The 21,459-nt window shown below is 40.0% G+C and overlaps 1 protein-coding gene and 1 long non-coding RNA gene across 5 annotated transcripts in view; one reads left to right on the top strand and one right to left on the bottom strand.

Annotated features, from left to right (window-relative positions):
- Positions 1-19,806, bottom strand: part of DSTN (destrin, actin depolymerizing factor) — a 36,117-nt gene extending 16,311 nt beyond the window's left edge. The window contains exon 1 of the mRNA XM_049651172.1: positions 19,575-19,806. Coding sequence (XP_049507129.1) covers positions 19,575-19,577 — 3 coding nt within the window. The 5' untranslated portion in view covers positions 19,578-19,806. The remainder of the gene's footprint in view (positions 1-19,574) is intronic.
- Positions 19,807-19,828: 22 nt separating this feature from the next.
- LOC125936839 (uncharacterized) lies at positions 19,829-21,451 on the top strand. Of its 4 annotated transcripts, none has more exons than XR_007462149.1 (3): positions 19,829-19,918; positions 20,985-21,075; positions 21,161-21,451. It is a non-coding gene; the product is annotated as an uncharacterized LOC125936839 (long non-coding RNA). The 4 variants fall into 4 exon arrangements; XR_007462147.1 differs by lacking the exon at positions 19,829-19,918 and adding an exon at positions 19,961-20,089; XR_007462146.1 differs by lacking the exon at positions 19,829-19,918 and adding an exon at positions 19,961-20,454.
- The last annotated feature ends 8 nt before the right edge of the window (positions 21,452-21,459 follow it).

Below are 21,459 nucleotides of genomic sequence, written 5' to 3'. Positions count from 1 at the left end.
TCTCTCTCTCTCTCTCTCTCTCTCTCTCTCTCTCTCTCTCTCTCTCTCTGTCCTGCACCCCACTCACGCTCTCTCTCTCAAAATAAAAAAAAGTTGAAATTAAAAAAAAGTTGAAATTTAAAAAAAAAAGTTGAAATTAAAGCACCAGAATTTTGAAATAATGAATCCAGATTACAAAGTGTTTTAATGTTTTTTATTTTTGAGAGAGAGAGAGAGAGAGAGAGAAAATATGAGCAGGGGAAGGGCAGAGATAAGAGAGGGAGACGAAGAATCCCAAGAAGGTTCCATGCCATCAGCGTGGAGCCTGATGTGGGGCTCGATCCCAAGCACCACAGGATCATGACCTGAGCTGAAATCAAGAGCTGAACGCTTAACTGAATGAGCCACCCAGGGGCCCCTACAAAGTTTTCTAGTACCAATAAGGATAGGGGCAATTCTCCCTCTCCCTCTGCCCCTTCCCCAGCTCACATGCACTCTTGTCTCTAAAATAAAAAAAGGGTAACTTCATTTTATGTAATATTACACATTACCATTCCATATGAATTTTATAATTAATTGGGAATATATGTTTTAAATAAAGTCAGATATGTAATTTTTTACTTTACTATGTTCTCTTTCTCATAAACAGAATTTGGAAGATTTAATCTTAGAAGACTTTTTAAACAGAGGAGAAAGCATACTGAATCTCTTACTCAAATCATGTTAACAATGAGCAAGTTAGTTAGCTTCTCTAAACCTCACTTTCATCATCTGCAAAATATGAGTCATGATCATCCTACCTCAAGAGGACTGAACACACAATACAAGTAAATCACCTAAATACAGTGCCTGTCAATGGTACCATTCAGTAACTGAGGAGTCATGTTATTCTTAACCAGAAAACCTGGTCAGAGCTTCTTCAACTCCTTTTAGCTACCAATGTGGCTAATTTTTAATGAAGCCTTTGGGGAGTGGAAGGCTATGGATAGAAGAAATCCAGACAGGGGTGCCTGGGTGGCTCAATTGGTTGAGCATCCGACTTTGGCTCAGGTCATGATCTCGCGATCTGTGGGTTCGAGCCTCGTATCGGGCTCTGTGCTGACAGATCGGAACCTGGAGCCTGCTTCGGATTCTGTGTCTCCCTCTCTCTCTGCCCCTCCCCCGCTCATGCTCTGTCTCTGTCAAAAATAAGTAAAACATTAAAAAAAAAAGAAAAGAAAAGAAAAGAAATCCAGACAGCTTAAAACTTGTATTTGAAACAGTCATTTCCATCTGTTCCCTGATAACCAGAACTACAAACTAAACCATACTGACATTTGACGTATGTTTCCTCTTCCGTCCCATAACTACTGAATGGCTGCAGAGCAAAGACACGCAAGGGCAAAGCTTAACAGCCCTCTCAAACAGTCACGATTCAGTTACACTACCTCTTACTATGCTGCTAGGCAGAGCTACCACTTACATGCCTAAGTCAAAAAAATCTACAGTGATGAAAACTGGGGCCTGTGGGGCAAGGTAAAAGGCTGTTCTAAAATTTGTCCCTACCCTAGTATATATCAGCCAAGCAAGCACATAGCAAATCCTCAATCACTTAAGTTCAAAATATCTGGAGCTGTTAAGTACAGTTTTAAAGATTGTGCCTTGCTTAAGGGTGCAAGACAAGAGCTAAATTCAAGTTCATGGTCCACTAGCCAAGGGATGTGCCTGCAGGGCTTCAATTGTTTGAAGGAGTGCCATCTACCAGTCTCCTGAGGCCACATCACCAGAGGGAACACCATTCCGTAATTTGCACAAAGTAACTACGTAAACTATCGGCAATCCAGAAAGAAATCCAAGTTAACTCTCTGCCTTAATACACTCATTCATTCCTGAAAATAATTTCCAACTACGGAAGTCCTTCATTCACCTCATAGCAAGGCACAGTGTCCTTGAGACAGCCTACGCAGACTGAACAGCAATTCTACCAGCTATATGTTACTTTTATTTTAAAGAGTTCCGCTAAAACAAATTTTATGTTTATACCTTACTCAGTAGGGAAAAAATTCAATCAATATCCTAAACTCTATGAAACGCTACCCACACCCCATCAAAAGAAAACAGAAAACAAAACCTTACAGAAGTCATCTCAACAGTGAAAGTGGATTAGATACAATGCCTAGCTGCATAAAGTAATCCATGTCATTCGTACTGTGCGCAATTGTATAGACAATGCTAACCAGATTTGTCAACTGATTTCCCGCCACAACTGGGAAGCAGAAAGTCAGAAGGGGAGGGTAGGAAGAGTGGGAACAATAAGTTTTATAAGCATGGTAGAGAAAATAAAACTCCCCACTTCTCACTAAAGGACTAGACAGAAAAATGGGAGGTAGGAGGGCAAGCCAGGGACAGTAAACACACTGGCAGACAGTCTTATGCTTTTACTGTTTTCTTTTTAGAGTTTCCAACTTTCTTCAGGATAAAATCCATGCCATATCAAGCTCTTTATGGCCTACTGCTGCAGCCTCTTTTCCCACTTGTTCCTGACACATTCCCCTTAATTCCAGCCATGTACAATTCTTTGCGATTCTCTTGAATACACCATGTTCTCTTGAAATGCTTCATCATCCTTCTCTTCATCTGGTTAAATCCCTCAGGGCTCAGCTCAGGCATCACATCCTCTGGAAAGGCAACTCTTACTTGGTCCTTCAATCACCACCTCTAATCTAAATCACATGATCCTTCTATGTACTGACACGAAATACAATTATTTCTATCACAGTACTACCTACTACTGTGATTAACTGTCTATTGTTTGTGTGATTCTCACTTAGTGCTCCCTAACTCAGGATCTTTTTTTTCAACCCTACTTCAAATCAGAACTATCATCTACTTTCACAGGTTTTGAAAAATGATTATCCCATAAAATTTTTACAAAATGTACCATCGCCTTCAGGGTATTTTTTTCCATCCTTTATAGTACAATTCTTCAATTTATACCAAGGAAAATCATCCATCTCAAAACTTTAGTATTTTCAGGAAAAAATAAAGCAAAAAAAAAAACCTCTAAGTAATTTTTATTGATCTCTATTGGAATGTTTTGGTCTTGATGAGATCTGCTATTATGGTCTTTTTCCTAAAGATACAGAACTTTAGTCCTGTGAAATACTGTTTGCATAAATCCTCATAACTGATAAAGAAAGTTGTAAAGAGAAAAAAATTTTACACTATTTGACTTATAAGTGACAACTCATTACCTACCACATCATGAAAACATGAAGGTATTCATAATACTGAAAGAGCTCTTTTGAGCTATAAATTGGCATATAACATTAATCTCAAGTGCACAGCATGATTCAATACTTGTGTACACTGTGAAATGATCACCACGATAAGTCTAGTTAACATCCATCACCACACAGTTACAATTCTTGTCTTATAAGAACTTTCAAGATTTACTCTTCTGGCAACTCTCAAATATGTAATACAGCATTATTAACTATAGACACCATGCTGTACATTACATCCCCATGACTTATTTGATAACTGGGAAATGTGTACCTTTCGACCACCTTCAACCATTTGACCATCTTTAACAACCATCAATCTGTTTTCTGTATCTAGGAGTTCAGGGTGGGGGGTGTTTTGTTTTGTTTAGATTCCACATACAAGTGAGATCATCCAGTATCTGTCTTTTTCCCTGTGACTTATTTCACTGCACATAAGTTCCACCCATGTTGTCACAAATGACAATATTTTTTTCTATGGTTAAATAATATTGAAGAATTCCTGTGTGTGTGTGTGTGTGCACACGCGTGCCACATTTTCTTATCCAGTCATCAATCCGTGGACATTTAGGTTGCTCCCATGCCTCGGCTACGGTAAATAATGCCGCAATGAACATGGGGGTGCATTTATCTCTTCAAATGTTTTTGTTCCCTTTGGACAAATACCCAGAAGTGGAGTTGCTGGTAGTTCTATTTTTAATTTTTTGAGGAATCTCCATATTGTTTCCCATAATAGCTGTATCAATTTACATTCCCACTAACAGTGCACCAGGGTTCCCTTTCCTCCACATCCTCATCAACACTTGTTATTTCTTGTCTCTTTGATAATAGCCATTCAACATATATATGGTCAATTCATTTACAACAATGAAGCCAAGAACATACACTGGAAAAAGGACAGTGTTTTCAATAAATGGTGTTGTTAAACTGGACAGCCACATACAAAAGAATGAAACTGGACCACTGTCTTATACCATACACAGAAATTAACTCAAAATGGATTAAAGACCTGAATGTTAAGACCTGAAGCAGTTAACACTAGAATTAAAAAACAGGAGATAGGCTCCTTCACATAGGTCTTTGTGATTTTTTCGTTTAACACCAAAAGGCAAGGCAACAAAAGCAAAAATAAACAAGTGGGACTACATCAAACTAAAATGCTTCTACACAGCAAAGGAAACCATCAACAAAATTAAAAGGCAACCTACGAAATGGGAGAAAATTTTGGCAAATCATATATCTGATAAGGGGTTAATAGCCAAAACATATAAATAACTTATACAACTCAATAGCAAAAAAGGCCAACAATACAATTTAAAAATGGGCAGAGGATCTAAATAGACATTTTTCCAAAGACCTGGATGACCAACAGATGAGCAAGTGCTCAACATTAGTAATTATCACAGAAATGCAAATTAAGACCACAATGAGATATCACCTTAACTCTTTAGTATCTTTATCAATTCCCTGTCCAACATATACACACAATCTCCCATCTACCCAGAATTGTGAAGCTGCCTAATGTTTACTTAACCAATACAAGTTCTCTCCTTAGTATTGTTTTAAAAGTCACAAATTATCATTTTTTAAAACTGATATATAAGTACCGTTTAATTTCTGAATGCTGAAGAGACATTAATGTGTAAAACGACCAATATGCAAAGAACATAACCTTTAAGAAATCAATATCCCATAAAGCACATTGACACATTTCACAAGTTGTGCAATCTACACCCTTGTTAAATAGGTGTTTGATTCCACAATTGAAAAACTAAGGGCACTATTTAATAATAAGGTGTGTATCTATCAGTAGTAGCTTTACCAAGGTGGAGAGAATGACTATTTCAAGCCATTTATCAATATTAGGAAAAGAAAAAGATCTCATTGGCCTTACTCTTCACTAAGACAGGAAACAATTAAAAAAGGACTCTATTCCTCAACTGGGGAACAGAATACTACCCACAGTAAAAAGGAGAAACTGCTGATGCACAAATGCTTTATGCTAAGTGAAATGAGGCCTAACTCAGAGTATCTGCTTGGGTAATTCCATTCGTAGGACATTCTTGCAAAGGTGAAATTATAGGGACAAAAAACAAATCAGTGGTGGTTGGTGGGAAGAAAGATTAACAGAAGAAAAATTTTTGGAGTGAAGGAACTATGCTGACTGTCATGGTAGTTACACAACTGTATACATTTGCAAAAACTGAAAAACTTACACTAAACACGGTGACTTTTCCTTAACATAAATTATCCTGAATGGAAGAAATTATACATTACTTCTAGTCTTTACTTCAAGTAACAATATAAAAAATATTCCACTCCCATTTGAGAAAGATCATTTTGAACACATAATAAGCTAAAGGCAAAAGATTTCTCTTTGGTTTAACAATTTGGCTTCTCTCTGGATAATTAGCTAGTATGTCAATGAACCTAAGAGAGGAAACAGATTTGATGTTGTTGGTTAACCTTTTTTCCCATGGTCGCACTCCATTTCTAAGCCCTACCAGCCCCTCCTTAAATGTGTATTTCAAATCTATTCCTTCTTCTCTACTCTTAACATCTCATATCACTCTCAAGATTAAAAATATTCACCAATTCCAAAGCACCTACAAGGTAAAGTCCATATTCATTAACAGAGCATAGAAGGCCCTTTATTATCAGAACCAACCTACTTTTCCAGAGTCATCTTCCACCATTAAGTAACTGTTTAACTCACTCTTAGCTTTCAGAAAGCAATTAGGCCATTTAATTTAAGAGCCTTAAAATAATCCAAACCCTTTGACACTTTAACCTGGTAATTTCACTTCGAGAAGTTTATTCTGGGGGAATAATCTGCATACTAAAAACCAGATAGTTCAAACAGAAACAGGAGAATTGCAAAGTATAATATATCCACAGGACAGTTTCTAATGCAACCATCAAAATCACGTTTATTTAAAAACATGGGGGAAACATTATTTGCTTTAAGTGCAAAAAGAAAATGAATATAGTTTTATGTATAGTGTTTCTCAACTGTATAAGACAGTATAGAGAAAAGGAAGGGAATTTTATCTCCAAGAGTGGGAATGTAAGTGATTTTTATCTTCTAGCTTTCTGTATCTTCCAAGTTTCCTAAGAGCTTATTTTTTAAATTGGACATATATATACACATACACAAACTTTTTGATTCAGTGACTGCATAACTAGAACTCTATTTTAAAGAATAATGCAGGGGCTCCTGGGTGGCTCAGTCGGTTAAGCGTCCGACTTCAGCTCAGGTCACGATCTCAAGCATTGGGTTCTCTGCTATCAGCACAGAGCCCCCTTCAGATCTTCTGTTCCTCTCTCTCTCTCTCTCCCTCCCCCATTCGCTCTCTTTCAAAAAGCAAACATTAAAAAGAAAAAAAGATTCCCTCTCAAAAAAAATAAAGTAAAATAGTCATTTTTTTTAAATTCAAAGTTTTTAAAGACATATTTAATATGCCATAAAATTTCACCCATTTAAAAGCATAAGTTCAGTGGGTTCTAGTATATTCAAAGTTGTACATCCATCACAATCTAATTTTAGAACATTTTGAACACACAAAAAATTGCTCTGTAGTGAGCAATCACTCCTCTTTCCCAGTCTCACACACCTCAGACCTGTCCTACCACTAATTTGCTTCCTGTCTCTTAAGATCTATCTATCCTGGATATTGTATATAAATGGAACTCTATAACGTAGTCTTTTTTGACTGGTTTCTTTTACTCAGCATGTTTTCAAGGTTCATCCATGTTGCAGCATGAATTGGTACTTCATGTCTTTATCTTGCCAAATAATATTTGATTGTATGGATATACTACATTTTATCTTTCCAATCATCAGCTGATGGAACTTTGGGTTGTTTCCACTTTGAGGCTACTATGAATACTACTACTATGTACATTTACATTCATGTACAAATTTTTATGTAGACATGTCTTTTCAGTTCACTTGGTATATAACTAGGGGTGAAAGTGCTGGGGTCAATGGCAACTTCCAAGCTTAACCTTTTAAAGAACCGGCAAAGCATTTTCCAAAGTGGCCGCACTACTTCACATTCATTCCCACCAGCAATGTATGAGGGTTCCTACTTTTCCACAGCTTTGCCAACATTTATTACTCTTGTCTTTTCTATTATAGCCATCTTAGTGGGTACGTAGTAGTGCCTCGTTGTGGTTTTGATTTGCATTTCCCTAATGGCTAATGATTTTGAGCATTGTTTCGTGCGCTTATTGACTATTTGTATATCTTCCTTAAGGAAATGTCTATTCAAAGCCTTTGTCTATATGACTGGATTGCCTTTTTACTACTGAGTTGAGATACTCCTTGATATATTCTATTTTTTTTTAATTTATCTATTTATTTATTTTGAGAGAGTGTGCACAGTAGGGGCAGAAAGATAGAGACAGAGATAGAGACAGATAGAGACAGAGAGAGGCAGAGAGAGGCAGAGAGAGGCAGAGAGAGGCAGAGAGAGAGAGAGAGAGAGAGAGAGAGAGAGAGAGAATGAATATCCCAAACAGGCTCCACACTGTCAGTACAAGGAGCCTAATGCGGGGCTGAAACTCACGAACCTGGGAGATCATGACCTGAGCCAAAATCAGGAGCCACCCAGGCACTCTGTACACTTTGATATATTCTAGATTCAAGCTCCTTGTCAGACATGATTTGCAAATATTTTCTCCCATTCCATGGGTTGCATTTTTGCTTTCTTTTTTTTTTTTTTTTATGTAGAAACCTACTTTTTTTTAATTTATTTTTTTAATTTTTTTTTTAACGTTTATTTATTTTTGAGACAGAGAGAGACAGAGCATGAACGGGGGAGGGTCACAGAGAGAGGGAGACACACAGAATCCGAAACAGGCTCCAGGCTCCGAGCTGTCAGCACAGAGCCCGACGCGGGGCTCGAACCCACAGACCGCGAGATCATGACCTGAGCCGAAGTCGGACGCTCAACCGACCAGCCACCCAGGCGCCCCTCATTTTTGCTTTCTTGATGGTGTTCTCTGATGCAAGAGTCTTTAATTCTAGTGGCTCAGTCTTGGTTTCCGCTCAGGTCATGATCTCACAGTTCAGGAATTCAAGCCCGACATTGGGATCTGCACTGACAGTGCAGAGCCTGCTTAGGATTCTCCTTCTCACCCCTCTCTCTCTGCCCCTCTCGCACTGTCTCTCAAAAAAAAAAAAAAAAAGCATTGCATTCTAATAAAGTCCAATTGTTCTATTTTTCTCTGGTCACTTGTGCTCTTGCTTATAAATGCCAAGAACATTGCCCAAACCCCTCTTCCAAAAAACAAACAAAAAAACCCTGTCTAACCCAAACTCATAAAGATCTATGCCTACATTTTCTTTTGGGAGTTACACAGCTTTAGCTCTTACATTTACATCTAGAAGCCACTTTGAGTTAAATTCTGTATATAGTGTGAAGCAGAGATCCAAATTCATTCTTTCACATGTAGATATCCAGTTGTGCCAGCACCACTTGTTGAAGACACTATTTCCCCCCCCCGCACTGAATTACTCGGCACCCTTGTCACACTGGGACATGAGAAATAAAGGATATAAAACTGTTACAGATGAACTCCACTGTGTGAGAAAAATCTATATTGACGATCTCTGGATATTCACTTTCTCCCTTACTTCCATTATAGTACTTATTACAATCTGCAATTATCTTATTCATGTGTTTACTTATTCCTTACCTATCTCCCCCATTAGAATGTATACTTCATAGGGACAGGGACTTAGTCTTGTATACTGTTGAATCTCCAAAGCCCACTACAGTACCTGGTTCCTAAAAGGTACCAAGCAATTATTTACTGAAATAATGAGGATACATTTAAAAATGATCCGGAAGAAAATGCACCAAGTGTTAATACTTTGGTTGGAATTGTCATTACAAGTAAATTTTTAATGTTTTACAATGTACATACATTATTATAATAACCACATATGAAATTAGGTACTCTAAAAATGGAAAATACCTCTGGATCAATTTGTTATTCCTCAAAGTTCTAAGAACCTCACTCTTTGCCAAACGATCTTATTTTAGATTCTTTTCTAGTCCCCAGCACAATGACACCACCAACTACCAACTACCTAACAGCTCTGGTCTTAAGAGTAAGTTATCCTTGATGTCTTTCTCTTAAACCACACACCCAAATTATCAGTCGGTCCTGTCAGCTCTACCTCCAAAATATGTATCTGATCTAAGCACTGCTCATTTGCCCACTCCTAACAATTCCAATCCAAGCCACCACCATCAACTGGATGAACAGCAACAGTCTGTTACTCTTTGTCCCACTTGCACATCTCCACAGGAGTCAACTCTATCTTATGCCACTACTTAACACCTTAACACCTCCCCCCACCACACACGCAATAGCTTCCTCGAGCAATGAGAATTAAATTCACGTTCCTGACGTTGGTCTGTAAGCTCTTCCTGTTCCAGCTCTCGCCAACAATCCATTTCCTACTTTTCTGTCCCCCTTTTACTGAATTCCAGCTACACAAACCTTTTTTTGTCCTTGGCATGTCAAGTCCGTTCTCTTCTCAAGGCCTTTCTACTTATAGAGTTCCTTCGGCCTGAACTGCTCTTCACATGGTTATTTTTTGCCATGCAAGTCTTAGCTGAAATGTCACCTCCTAAGAGGCCTTCCCTAACAATCTGGCTAAAAGAAGCCAACTCTTCTAGCACTGCCTATTGATGACACTATTTCCTCCGTACCACTTAACAATTCTCTGACATGATCTTGCCATTTTGTTTTTCTCTCCCCGTCCCCTGCCCCATTAGAAGGTAGCTTCTACAAATAGAGGACTTTTTTAGTACTATATCCCTAGTACCTGGATCAGTTTTTAGTCCATAACAAGTTCTCAATTATTTATTGAATAAATGGTTGCTATTCTAAATCTTGAGGGTGAAGAACTGTTTGATTATACATTAATTTCTTTGGGAAAAATACTAAGAGTGGAAGACAAGATATTTTTACATTAAGAATTAAATCACCTGAGACACTACCTCACATCAGTAAGAATGACTAGTATCAAAAAGACCAGGAATAACAGGTGTTGGCAAGGATGTGGAGAAAAGAGAACTCTCAGGCACTTTTGGTGGGAATGCAAATTGGTGCAGCCACTATGGAAAACACTATGGAGGTTCCTCAAAAAGTTAAACATACAGCCCAGTAATTCCACTTCTGGGTATTGACCAAAAGAAAACAAAAACACTAACTTCATTAAAAGATACATGCACCTTTACATTTACTGCAACATTATTTACAACAGCCAACATATGGCAACAACTTAAGTATCCATTGATAAATGGATAAAATGATGTATATGTACACACACAGATTACTCCACTGTACAAAAAAATGAAATCTTGCCATTGACAACAACACAGATGGTCCTACAGGGTATTATGCTAAGTGAAACAAGTCAGGGAAAGACAAATACCATATGATTTCACTCATAGGTGGAATCTAAAAAACAAAGCAAACAAAAACAGACACAGACTCATACACAGAAAACAAACTGGTAGCTGCCAGAGGGGAGGAGGATGGAGATGGGTGAAATAAGGGAAGGTGATTAAGAGGCACAAACTTCCAGTTATAAAATTAAAAAAAAAATTAGTCACAGAGATGTAAAGTACAGCATAGGGAATATAGTCAATAGCTTTGTAGGACAGACAGTAACCACTTACAGTGAATATTTCCTAATGCAGGTAACTGTCACATCATTATGTTATTATACATGTGAAAATAACATAAATTGTATGTTAACTATACTTCAATTTCTAAAGTCAAGTTACCTGAAAAATAAAATTTAAAAGTAGACCATAAAATAAAGTTGATCATATATAATTTAAACAAAATTAGTTTTAAAACTAATAAAACAATTGGAAACATGTTCTAATGCATTCCCTTCCACCCTTTTCATTGTATCTACAATTGCTGAAGCATGTGATGGTATAATCAGAATATAAAGAAAAAAAGACTGTTATTCTAATTAGGATCTAGGGGTGCCTGGGTGGCTCAGTCAGTTGAGCGTCCGACTTTGGCTCATGTCATGATCTCATGGTTCACAGGTTCGAGCCCTGTGTCAGACTCTATGCTGACAGCTCAGAGCCTGAAGCCTGCTTTGTGGATTCTGTCTCCCTCTCTCTGCCCCTCCCCTGCTCATGCGCGTGCGCACGCGCTCTCTCTCTCGCTCTCTCTCTCTCTCAAAAATAAATAAAACATTAAAAAAAATATTTTTAAGTAATAATGAGGATCTAACGTTGTTTAATGTCATTTCATCCAACACTGATAAGCACTTTACTATATACCAGGCACTGCTTTTAAATTACTTATATGCATCACCCAAATGCTGTGATGGTAGGTACTCCCATTTGGAGAAATAACGAAATCGAGGCATAGCATAATCAGTAACTTACCTAAGGTCACAGATAGTAGGTGGCAGAGCCAAGATTCAAAAACCCTAGGTAGCCCCACTCCAAGCCCATGCTCTTAACTGCTTCTCAGTATAGTTTAACAGAAATGATAACAATACCTACCTCACTGGGTTACTATAAAAACTGAGAGAAAGTATAACACAATGCCTGTCACATATTAAATAATTATAAATTTTTAAAGACATTATTTCTTGTTCTTTCATTTGTTAGGCTTTCAAGTACTTTTCTATGGTTCAGGATGCCTCAATGAGCATCAAATACCATTATTGTTTCATTTTCAAGGGAAGAAAGGGAGCTGGCATTTATTGAGGAATTTCTGTATGCAAGAATTATTTTAGGGGTGCCTGGGTGGCTCAGTCAGTTAAGCGGCCAACTTCGGCTCAGGTCATGATCTCGCGGTCCGTGAGTTCAAGCCCCGCATCGGGCTCTGTGCTGACAGCTCAGAGCCTGGAGCCTGTTTCAGATTCTGTGTCTCCCTCTCTCTGACCCTCCCCTGTTCATGCTCTGTCTCTCCCTGTCTCAAAAATAAATAAACGTTAAAAAAAAAAAATTAAAAAAAAAAAAAAAGAATTATTTTAAAGGTACTACTCTAATAATACTTGCCTTATCTCTAAGGATTTTCACTGTAAGACTCAAATTGTAATGCAGTATACAAAGGGGAGGTACTATTCAATTAGTTTAGTACTTAAAACTTAATTTCCAGGGGTGCCTGGGTGGCTCAGTTAAGCCTCTGACTTCGGCTCAGGTCATGATTTCACGGTTTGGCAGTTCGAGCCCCATGTCGGGGTCTGTGCTGACAGCTCAGAGCCTGGAGCCTGCTTCAGATTCTGTGTCTCCTTTTCTCTCTGTCCCTACCCCGCTCATGCTGTGTGTGTGTGTGTGTGTGTGTGTCTCTCTCTCTCTCAAAAATAAACTTTAAAAAATTTTTAAATAAAAACCTTAATTTCCATTGAATTAAAAAAAAAAAAGTATGTGGGAATAGAAAGTATAAAAAAGAATCCATATCCATGGGAACCTGTCCCTGTCATAATTACAAATGCCCTCTCACTAACTCATGTTCATTCAGGACCATCTGTTGTGGGCCTACTATGAGAAAGGCATCTTGATACTGAAAAAACCTTTTCTTAAGGAGATCAACAGTCTAGTTCTACAAAACATCTTAAGTGCCATAAAAGAAATTCACATGCTATCTTAGCCCTGCTTCTTAGACATGTACAGAAATGCAAAGAAGTAACATAGTATTGATACCCATATTAACTTCCCTTTACAAATTAAATAGGCTAATCCACAAAGTCTGAGGTTTGTCCATTAAGTTAGCCACTACCCACTTGTGGTTTAGTGAGTCTGTTAAACGTGACTGGTATGACTGAGGAGCTGCATGTTTAAATGATATTTTATTTTAATTAACTAAAATTTTAAACTGATTACCAATACCATTATACTAGAAAACTTATAAGCATGCATTGAACAACTTAGGTATGTGAATCTACTTTTTCAACTGTAAAATTTATATCTAAATACAGATCAAATGCTTCCAGTGAAAACTGAGTATTTGAATTAAAATGTGCTATATGTGTAAAATATATGCTGGATTTCAAATAATTTGTATGAAAAAATAATGTGAAATGTCTCATTTCTTATATTGATTAAATGTTGATATGACATATTGGGTTAAATAAATTTCATTCTTTTTTGTATGTTTTTAATAGGGCTAGTAGAATATTTAAAAGTATACATTAACTTGCATTTTATTTCTATTCAAAAACCCTGGTCTAAAGATTACTTACAACATTCTTAAAACAAGTTTTCAATGATTTGAGGATTCCTCAGAGTTCCAGAGCTTCAAAAACTGACTTAACAGATTGCTTCCTAACAAACTGAAGGAATCTTACCTGTATTTGCCTGCACTTTAGTTTTAGCTCTAGCACTATATGAAAATTCCACCACCGTCAAAAATGCCCATGAAACCATTTAAAAATAAACGCTAATTACATTTACAGGTTGGCAGTTTTCTGAAAGCATGCCAATATGCATTTTTCAACAAAAATGTTGAAAAGAGTAAATAGTCTTCCTTTGATGTAATCCAAAAACACACACAAATTAGTTTCAAATATGGGGTTCCTGCTATAGTATGCACTGAAGTTTGTCTTTGAAGTGCTCATCCTATGCCCTGTTGCAACAGAACAAGAGTTCTTTGACACACCTCCCTCATGTTAACAAAAAGCCAAAATCTCAGTTTTTCCTCTGCTTTTTCATATTCCAACTACATATTAAAACCTGAATTTTAGGGGCGCCTGGGTAGCTCAGTCAGTTGAGCGACTGACTGGTTCAGGTCATGATCTCATGGTGAGTTCAAGCCCCCCCATCAGGCTCTGTGCTGACAGCTCAGAGCCTGGAGCCTGCTTCACATTCTGTCTCCCTCCCTCTCTCTCTTCCCCTCCCCTGCTTGCGCTCACCCACTCTCTCTCAAAAATAAACATTTAAAAAAATTTTTAACCTGAACTTTAAACATGTTTAAAAAAATTTTTTTTAATATTTCTTCATTTTTGAGAGAGAGACAGAGCATAAGTGGGGGAGGGACAGAGAGAGAGGGAGACACAGAAGCTGAAGCAGGCTCCAAGATCTGAGCAGCGAGCACAGAGCCCAACACGGGACTCGAACCCATGAACTGTGAGATCATGACCTGAGCTGAAGTCGGATGCTTAAGTGACCGAGCCACCCAGGTGCTCTGAATCACATTTTTACTTAAATCAATCACCTTTTAAAGATCTACACAAAAACTGATTCAATTTTAACATTCCAAAGCAAATCACAGAATAGGGTTAACAATACGTAAGCATTACAGTATCAGCTACTAGAAGACTTTTAGAGTTACAAATCACTCTAGACTAAAAACTACTCAACTCTATGGGGGATCCTTGTACAGAAGACTCCAAGATGAAATAAGTAACAAGTCTGTCAAAGTATTAGTGAGATGAACCAATCTGATGTTTATTTTGCTATACTTCTCCCAATGTAAACTTTCAAGAAAAATTAACACCAGCACAATTCCAAGTGAAAACTCACTTCCAACATCAAGGAGGCGGGGAAGAAAAACTGTGATTAAAATATTTCTGAAGCGTTAGATGTAAATCTTTGAGTACATCTTTCACAGACAATGTAGAGAGAATATTATGCTACAAGAGAAGGAAGCTCAAAATACTTAAATAACACTCTTCTATTTATTAGTCTCTCTGGTTTAGATATGCAAATCCCAAGCAGTACAACAAAAAACAGACTAGGCCTAACTACTCAGAGGCCAGAGCCTTGCTGTGTAGAAAAAAGCGACACATACGTGTTAAATCCAGTTTTTTTAATTTCAAGAGTTTTTTCTAATTTCACCTGTGCTGTTCATCTCAAATATCTTAGTTATTACTAAAAGAAACTAAAGTTACATTAACATAAAAATGATAATGTTTGGAGTCTTTCTGGATAGGAAGTTAAACACCTCTTGATTTAAACCAATTCTATTGGTGAAATACAGTCAATTATTTGTTTTATTTTGCTTCTTTAATAGACTATTTTTAGGGACATTTTGAGTGCACAGCAACATTGAGTGGCAAGCACAGAGTTTTCCCACATATCCCTAGCGCTTGTTTGGCTTTAACATTTTGGCTGGATGAATTACCCAAGAAAAAGAAAGAGATAAGTATAAAGCAGAGGATGTTAATCACCAGGGCCGCTGGCAAAGATGGAACTCTACCCTGAATCACTTTGCATTCTACCACTACCAGGACCTGACAATGGCAGGTGACTAGAATTAAGGGTCTTTATTCTGTTACTTAGCAGCTACAGAGGCATGCAAAGAAACGTAGGTGCCATAGAAGGATATCAGTCTTCAATATGCAGTTCTGACATTGACAATCATGTTCTTGTAGATTTTTTTTCCTTAAACGTTTATTTTTGAGAGAGTATGCAAGCAGGGGAGGGGCAGAGAGCAAGGGACAGAGAGAATCCCAAGCAGGCTCTGTGCTGTCAGCGCAGAGCCCAACACAGGGCTCAAACCCACAAACGATGAGATCATGACCTGAGCCGAAATCAAGAGTCAGATGCCTAACTGACTGAGCCACCTAGGGGACCCTTGTGTATTTTCTTTTAATGCTAGATTTAATGCTAGGCTCCACAAATAAGCCTAGACGAAGATGTGATGAGTATTTACATAACGTCAGGTTCACCAGAAGGGCATGCATGTAAAAACACTGGCTGCAACAAACAAAGATATTTTACTACTAATCAGAGAAATGCAGGCTAAAAGAGTAAGAAGTCATTTCACACCCATCAGACTGGCAAAGGTTTTAAGTCTCATAACACCAAGTGGTGAAAAGAAATGGAGAAAACAGACAAATGTAGCCAATGGGATGCAAACTAGAACCACCTGTAGTAGAACAAAAAAGGCATACTCATACCCTCTAATCCAGGACTTCCACTTCTAGATCTATACTGAGAACACACTCACTGGGGCTACAGAAGTAACATAAAACATGGAAACCGTCTACTGCAAAACTGTTTAAGTAGACAAAAAGAGATAAAAGAATGGAAACTTGAGGAAATGTTCATTAACAGGGAAATGAATAAACGTATACAATCATAAAAACGGAAACTATTCAACAGTTAATATAAAGAACCACAGCTACAGCTAAAACCAAAAATCAACCCCCTCCCCGAAAACTCACCAAGTTTAATTTTTTTTTAAGTTGCGAAAGGATACCTAAACCATAGCACTTACATGAAATTTAAAAATACATCAAAATGATATATATTACTACAAATGCACATATGTATAGCTAAAAGTATGGAAATATCAAGGAGAAAGAAATATACTAATTTCAGCTGACTATGTTAAACTTTACCTGAGCCCTGTGCTCCTGGAAAGCAGAGCAGGTTAAGAAATCCACCCCCATCATTTTGTGTTTGGGGAAGCTGGTAAAATAAAGATCCTGCCATTGCTTGCTGAGATTAAGACCTGTCCTCATGGTTCCTCAAGACTCTGTTTTACCTGTCCCAGGTCCTTGTCCTTTTTTTTGAGACATTCCTCATTAATTAACGGTCTCCTAATTGCAATAGCCTGAAAAAATCATCTCCTTAATTGGCCAGCACATTATGTCTTTGACACAGGAGTGGTTACCTCTGGGGAAGGAAGAGAATGGGTTGAGGAAGAAAATATTTAACTGTAATGGTAACACAGAAACCTGAAATGTGGCAAAAAGTTAATCTTTTCTTTTTTGTACAAAGAGACCGGTTATTATGTGTACTTTCTGCTTAAAATGTTTCAAAATTAATTTGTAAATTATGTTAAACCTTGATGTGGAGTCAAAGAAGGTCACAAGTAAACGCTTTACAGTCTGTTTTTTCATGTTAAATAGGCACACGAACACATGCCCAACCTATTTCATTACACTGCTGTAATGTAATGTACAGGCTGCTGTAAGTAAAAGTGTTTTTAGTAATCATCAAGTTGCAGGATACATTTGTAATGTATTCTGAGCCAATTAGCTCAGCTTGTTATAGCAGAGCTCTGACTAGGGCAAGGTTAGATTATCATGTAGACTTTTATTGTTTCTGGGGCAAGACTACACTCCTACTTCCCAGAAAGCTATACAGCTATGCTATAAATGTCATACACCATTGGTTACAAGAGGCACTAGGCAAGTCAACATGTAAGATCTCGATCCACACCCAACAGATAGAACTACTAAGCAGATAACCCTAGGAACTTGACGGTAGACAAGTAAATAAGCTTTCCAAGAGGAAGGTGGCACACCAAGTACACACATCAAAGTTTTGTGTGGTTCCTGTGGAGGATAGGCTTTTTTTTTTTTTTTTTTTTTTTTTGGCACTGTAAACTGAGATTCTGAAAACATGAAATCTCATCTTAAAGTGCCCAAGGTGATCTTTTGAGTTGGTTTCAAATTGCTTTTATTCCCAAGTGCTTCCAGAAGGCTTGTGAGTACCAGGAAGTGATTTTGTTAATGCAGAACAAACCCATCAACAGCTAAAATTTAATCTTAACAAACCAAAAAACCTTAGAAACTTGGAACCTCAGTTTCAAATATAGAAGCAGAGTGCTAAAATCTGGGATAATACAAGAACTTCCAATCTTCACAATATGCTCTGTGCTTATAAGGCTAAATACAAGAGTAATCTTTACAAAAGGTCAGTCTGTATTTTCTGAATCCTATTTGCAAGCATCCAAACAAGAGCTTGTAAGGTCGTCTTGATCTCCCTAAGGCCAACAAGTTTGAAACGTATCTGGAATCCACTCATCTTGATTAATTTTTATTCCTCCTCCTCCCCCAAGAACCAGTAAACAAAATATTTTAATGCATAGAAATATGGAAGGCTTGAACTAAAACTTAAAGCTAAAACACTTGGTCCTGTTTTCAAATAGAAAATAAAATTTGTATTAAAGAAACTCAAAAAAGAATGTCAAATCATAACTTAAAGCAGGCTCCAACCCACTTCAAAGAACTTTTATCAGAGTGGATGGTCTTAATTTTATAATTCAAAACCCTTAAAGTCTTTTAGTATAAAGTAGTATATACATTTATAATCTTATAGAGGTTTAAAAAAGTCTTAAGGTGCTTCTCTTCTCTAAGCTTACAGATTTAAACCAAAGAAGAACTGAAAACTGAACAATATCAAATTCCTACATCTCCTTACTCATCAAGAAACTACTAGTTAATCTTTTTCTTCCTTGCACTACCTTAAGTAAAAATTAAGTTATTCAGCAAAATTGTTATTCAGCAAAAAAACATTCTGTATGCAGTAAACTGGTACCAACTGCTCCCAGGCAGACAGATGCAATAACAGTGTAATATTTCTAGCAAAGTCTGGTAAGCCTTTGCCTGCAAATCATTGACCAAAAATGGTAACAGCCAGTGCAGACTAAAGAAAATGACAAAATGTTCTACTCGATCGTCCAATTAAGAATACTGTTGTACTGCAAACTAGAGACAGTTTATAGAGGGAAATATGTAAATTAAGCCAAGTGTCTGTCCATCACCTAGAATATAAGGGGCATGTTCACTTTTTAGTGACAGGATAATCTGATGGGCTTTTAAAAACCTTTTTCATTCGCTTTTATTAGCATCCCAGCACTATCACTCCTCACACGTTAGGTTCTGGCAGAGACAAACTGTTCACAGGTAAAAAGAAAATTTCTAACCATGCAGGGAGAGACTAGGTAGGGAAGGGTTAAAAGAGCCACTGCCAAGCTCGACAAGCACTACAAGAGTGCTGCTGGAAGCTGATTGCCAGATACGACAAACAAAGCGGCTGCGAGGCCACCCTGTTCTTAATCATACCAGGGTCATACTCGTGATAATCATTCCGCCCTCTAGGGTTGTTCAATAAAGGCCTTATTTTCTTTAATGAGATGGACAGACCTCAGGGGCCGAAACTCGCACGAGTCACTGACCACCTCGGTGCCCGGCTTTGGGGAAACCTGCGCCAACAAGGCCCAGGCCGGATTCCGACGCCCCCCACCCCGGGAAGGCGGACTCCCGGTCGATTTCAGCGAGGGGGTGGCGCCGCTCGACCCTGGCAGGTCGTCCCCAGTCCGGGGCCGCAGGAACCGCGGGGACGAAGCTGCCGGCGGCGGCCTCGCAGCAGCAGCGACCGACGCAGCGGCCAGGAGCCGCCCCGAGGCGCCCCCAGGCGCGGGAGTCCCGGCGGGTCCGCGGGCGGCGAAGCCCGGAGACCCTCCCCCGCCTGGGGATTGCAGCAAGGCCCCGCGTCCTTCCCCGGGCGGGGGCGCGCCTGTCGCCCCTCCGCCCCGACCCCCGCGGTGCCCCAGCGCCCCGGCCCCGTCAGCCCACGCCTCGGGCTCCCTCCCACTCACCATCTTCGCCGCGGCGGTCGCAGAAACGCTAGAAGGGTAGCCGGTCGGCGCCGAGTCTGCGTACTGTCCTCCTCGCCGCAGAAGGAAGGAGCAACCCAGCGAGCAGCCTACGCTAGGCGCGAGCCTACCAGGGGGTGGGTGCGCGAGCGCGCGCCTCGGGCCCAAACGCGGCTGCGCACGCCAAGCGCTGCCCGTCGTTGCTGTGCAACCGGCTAGCCAGGCAGCGCCCCGCCCAGAGGGCGGGCTGAGGATTGCGCCTCACCTTCCGGAGGCTGGGGGACTAGGTCCTGCTCTCACCAGCTCGGCTGCGTGGGGTGGGGCCTTCCTCATCTACTAGCGACGAGGTGGCCCGGCTCGGGCTGGTACCTGCGGGCGAGGGGAGGGCAAAGGATCAAACGGGGCAGGGGGCCCTATCCCCATCTCTGCCGGCGAGGGGGTGGGGAGGGGGAAGGGTCACGTGGCGCCCCGCCCACTGCGCTGCTGTTGCCCTAACATGGAAATATCCACCTGGCCAGGTGTGCGCCGCCGCTGGAGGCGGGGCCTGGGAGGACGCGGAAGGAGGAGGAGGGAGGAGAGACGAGTCAGGAGGGAGGGCGAGGTAGAGCGAGGTTGACTGGGGACTGGGGAGAACGACGGTGGGCGGCTTTCCCCGAGCAGCAGTCCAGAGGGAGGACCCGGGGGAGCCGAGGAGCGGGCTGCGGCGCCGAAAACGCGTCCCGCATTTTTTTACCTACTTTGGTGCGATTCCCGCCGTCCTCCCCTGATTGGCCCAGCCCGGCACCGTCGGGCCCTCGCGTGAGGGAAAAATCTGCACATTCTTCCCTCTTCCCGAGGCGACTGTGGCCATTCAGAGTGCTCTGTGAGTCACCGCTAATTTCAGGTCTGGAAAAAAACAAGGAGTGATTTGTTTATCTTTGGGAACTGCCCGGGGAAGGAGGCCCGGCGGTCCGCAGGGGTGTGGCTGGGAAACGGCAGAGTTTACTGGGACTATGGCGCCAGCCCCGCCGCTCTGTTTTGGGGGCTTTTAATTTGGGGTTGGGTTTTTTTTTTTTTTAATGGGTGGTTACATCACAAACACAATTTTGAGAGAGCCTGAAGGAATCCCAGTGTTTTTCCTGAGGGTGTTTTTGTGGAGAGTAAAGGGAGCAGAAAGAATTTACAACTGGGATGATTACTTTAAGTTTTACTTAATTTAGCCTACCGAGAACATCACGGCCTCTACCAAAATTATTTTAATTCTCCAAATGCGAGGCTTTGGGACAAGACTTTTTTGTTGTTTTTTGTTTTTTCTGGTCACTGTATGAAATCTAGACTGTTGTGTGGCTTTTGTTCTGCCCACTCAACGTAGAAACTTATTTCTCATTACCTCGTCCTGTTTTTTGATGTTGTTGTTGTTCTTTTCTTTTCCAGCAAAGTTGGGACAATTCTAAGCCTTTACCACCTGATATAAGACTTTTGCAGGCCAGAGCAGTGGCCTCAACTTGAAACAGAACTTGTTAAGGTCAGATTTGTGTTTCCCGTCCCCAGAGTTTCTGAGACTGTATCTGAGCGAAGACGCAATAATTTGCATTTCTCACAATTTCCAGGTGATGCTAATGCGGCTGGTTGGGCACCACGCTTTGAGAAGAACGAACCCACCTGTATCACACTGCAGCTGGAACCCTTTGTTTCTCTGCCTGGGACTCAGCGGCCCCTCCACCTGTAAAGTCTTCAAAGAGGAACTCCTGCTGGATGGCTGAGTCAGCCAAGCTCTGGGTTTCAGGGCAGATCATGATCTCACGGTTTGTGAGTTCGAACTCTTGCAGAGTCTGCTTGGGACACTCTCTCTCTCTCTCTCTCTCTCTCTCTCTCTCTCTCTCCCCCTCCCCCCCCCTCTCTCTCTCCC

This window comes from Panthera uncia (genome assembly GCF_023721935.1).
Source record: "Panthera uncia isolate 11264 chromosome A3 unlocalized genomic scaffold, Puncia_PCG_1.0 HiC_scaffold_11, whole genome shotgun sequence".
In the NCBI taxonomy this organism is placed as follows: domain Eukaryota; kingdom Metazoa; phylum Chordata; class Mammalia; order Carnivora; family Felidae; genus Panthera; species Panthera uncia.
Note: the sequence above shows the minus strand (reverse complement) of the source record. Positions and strands in the feature narration are given on the sequence as shown.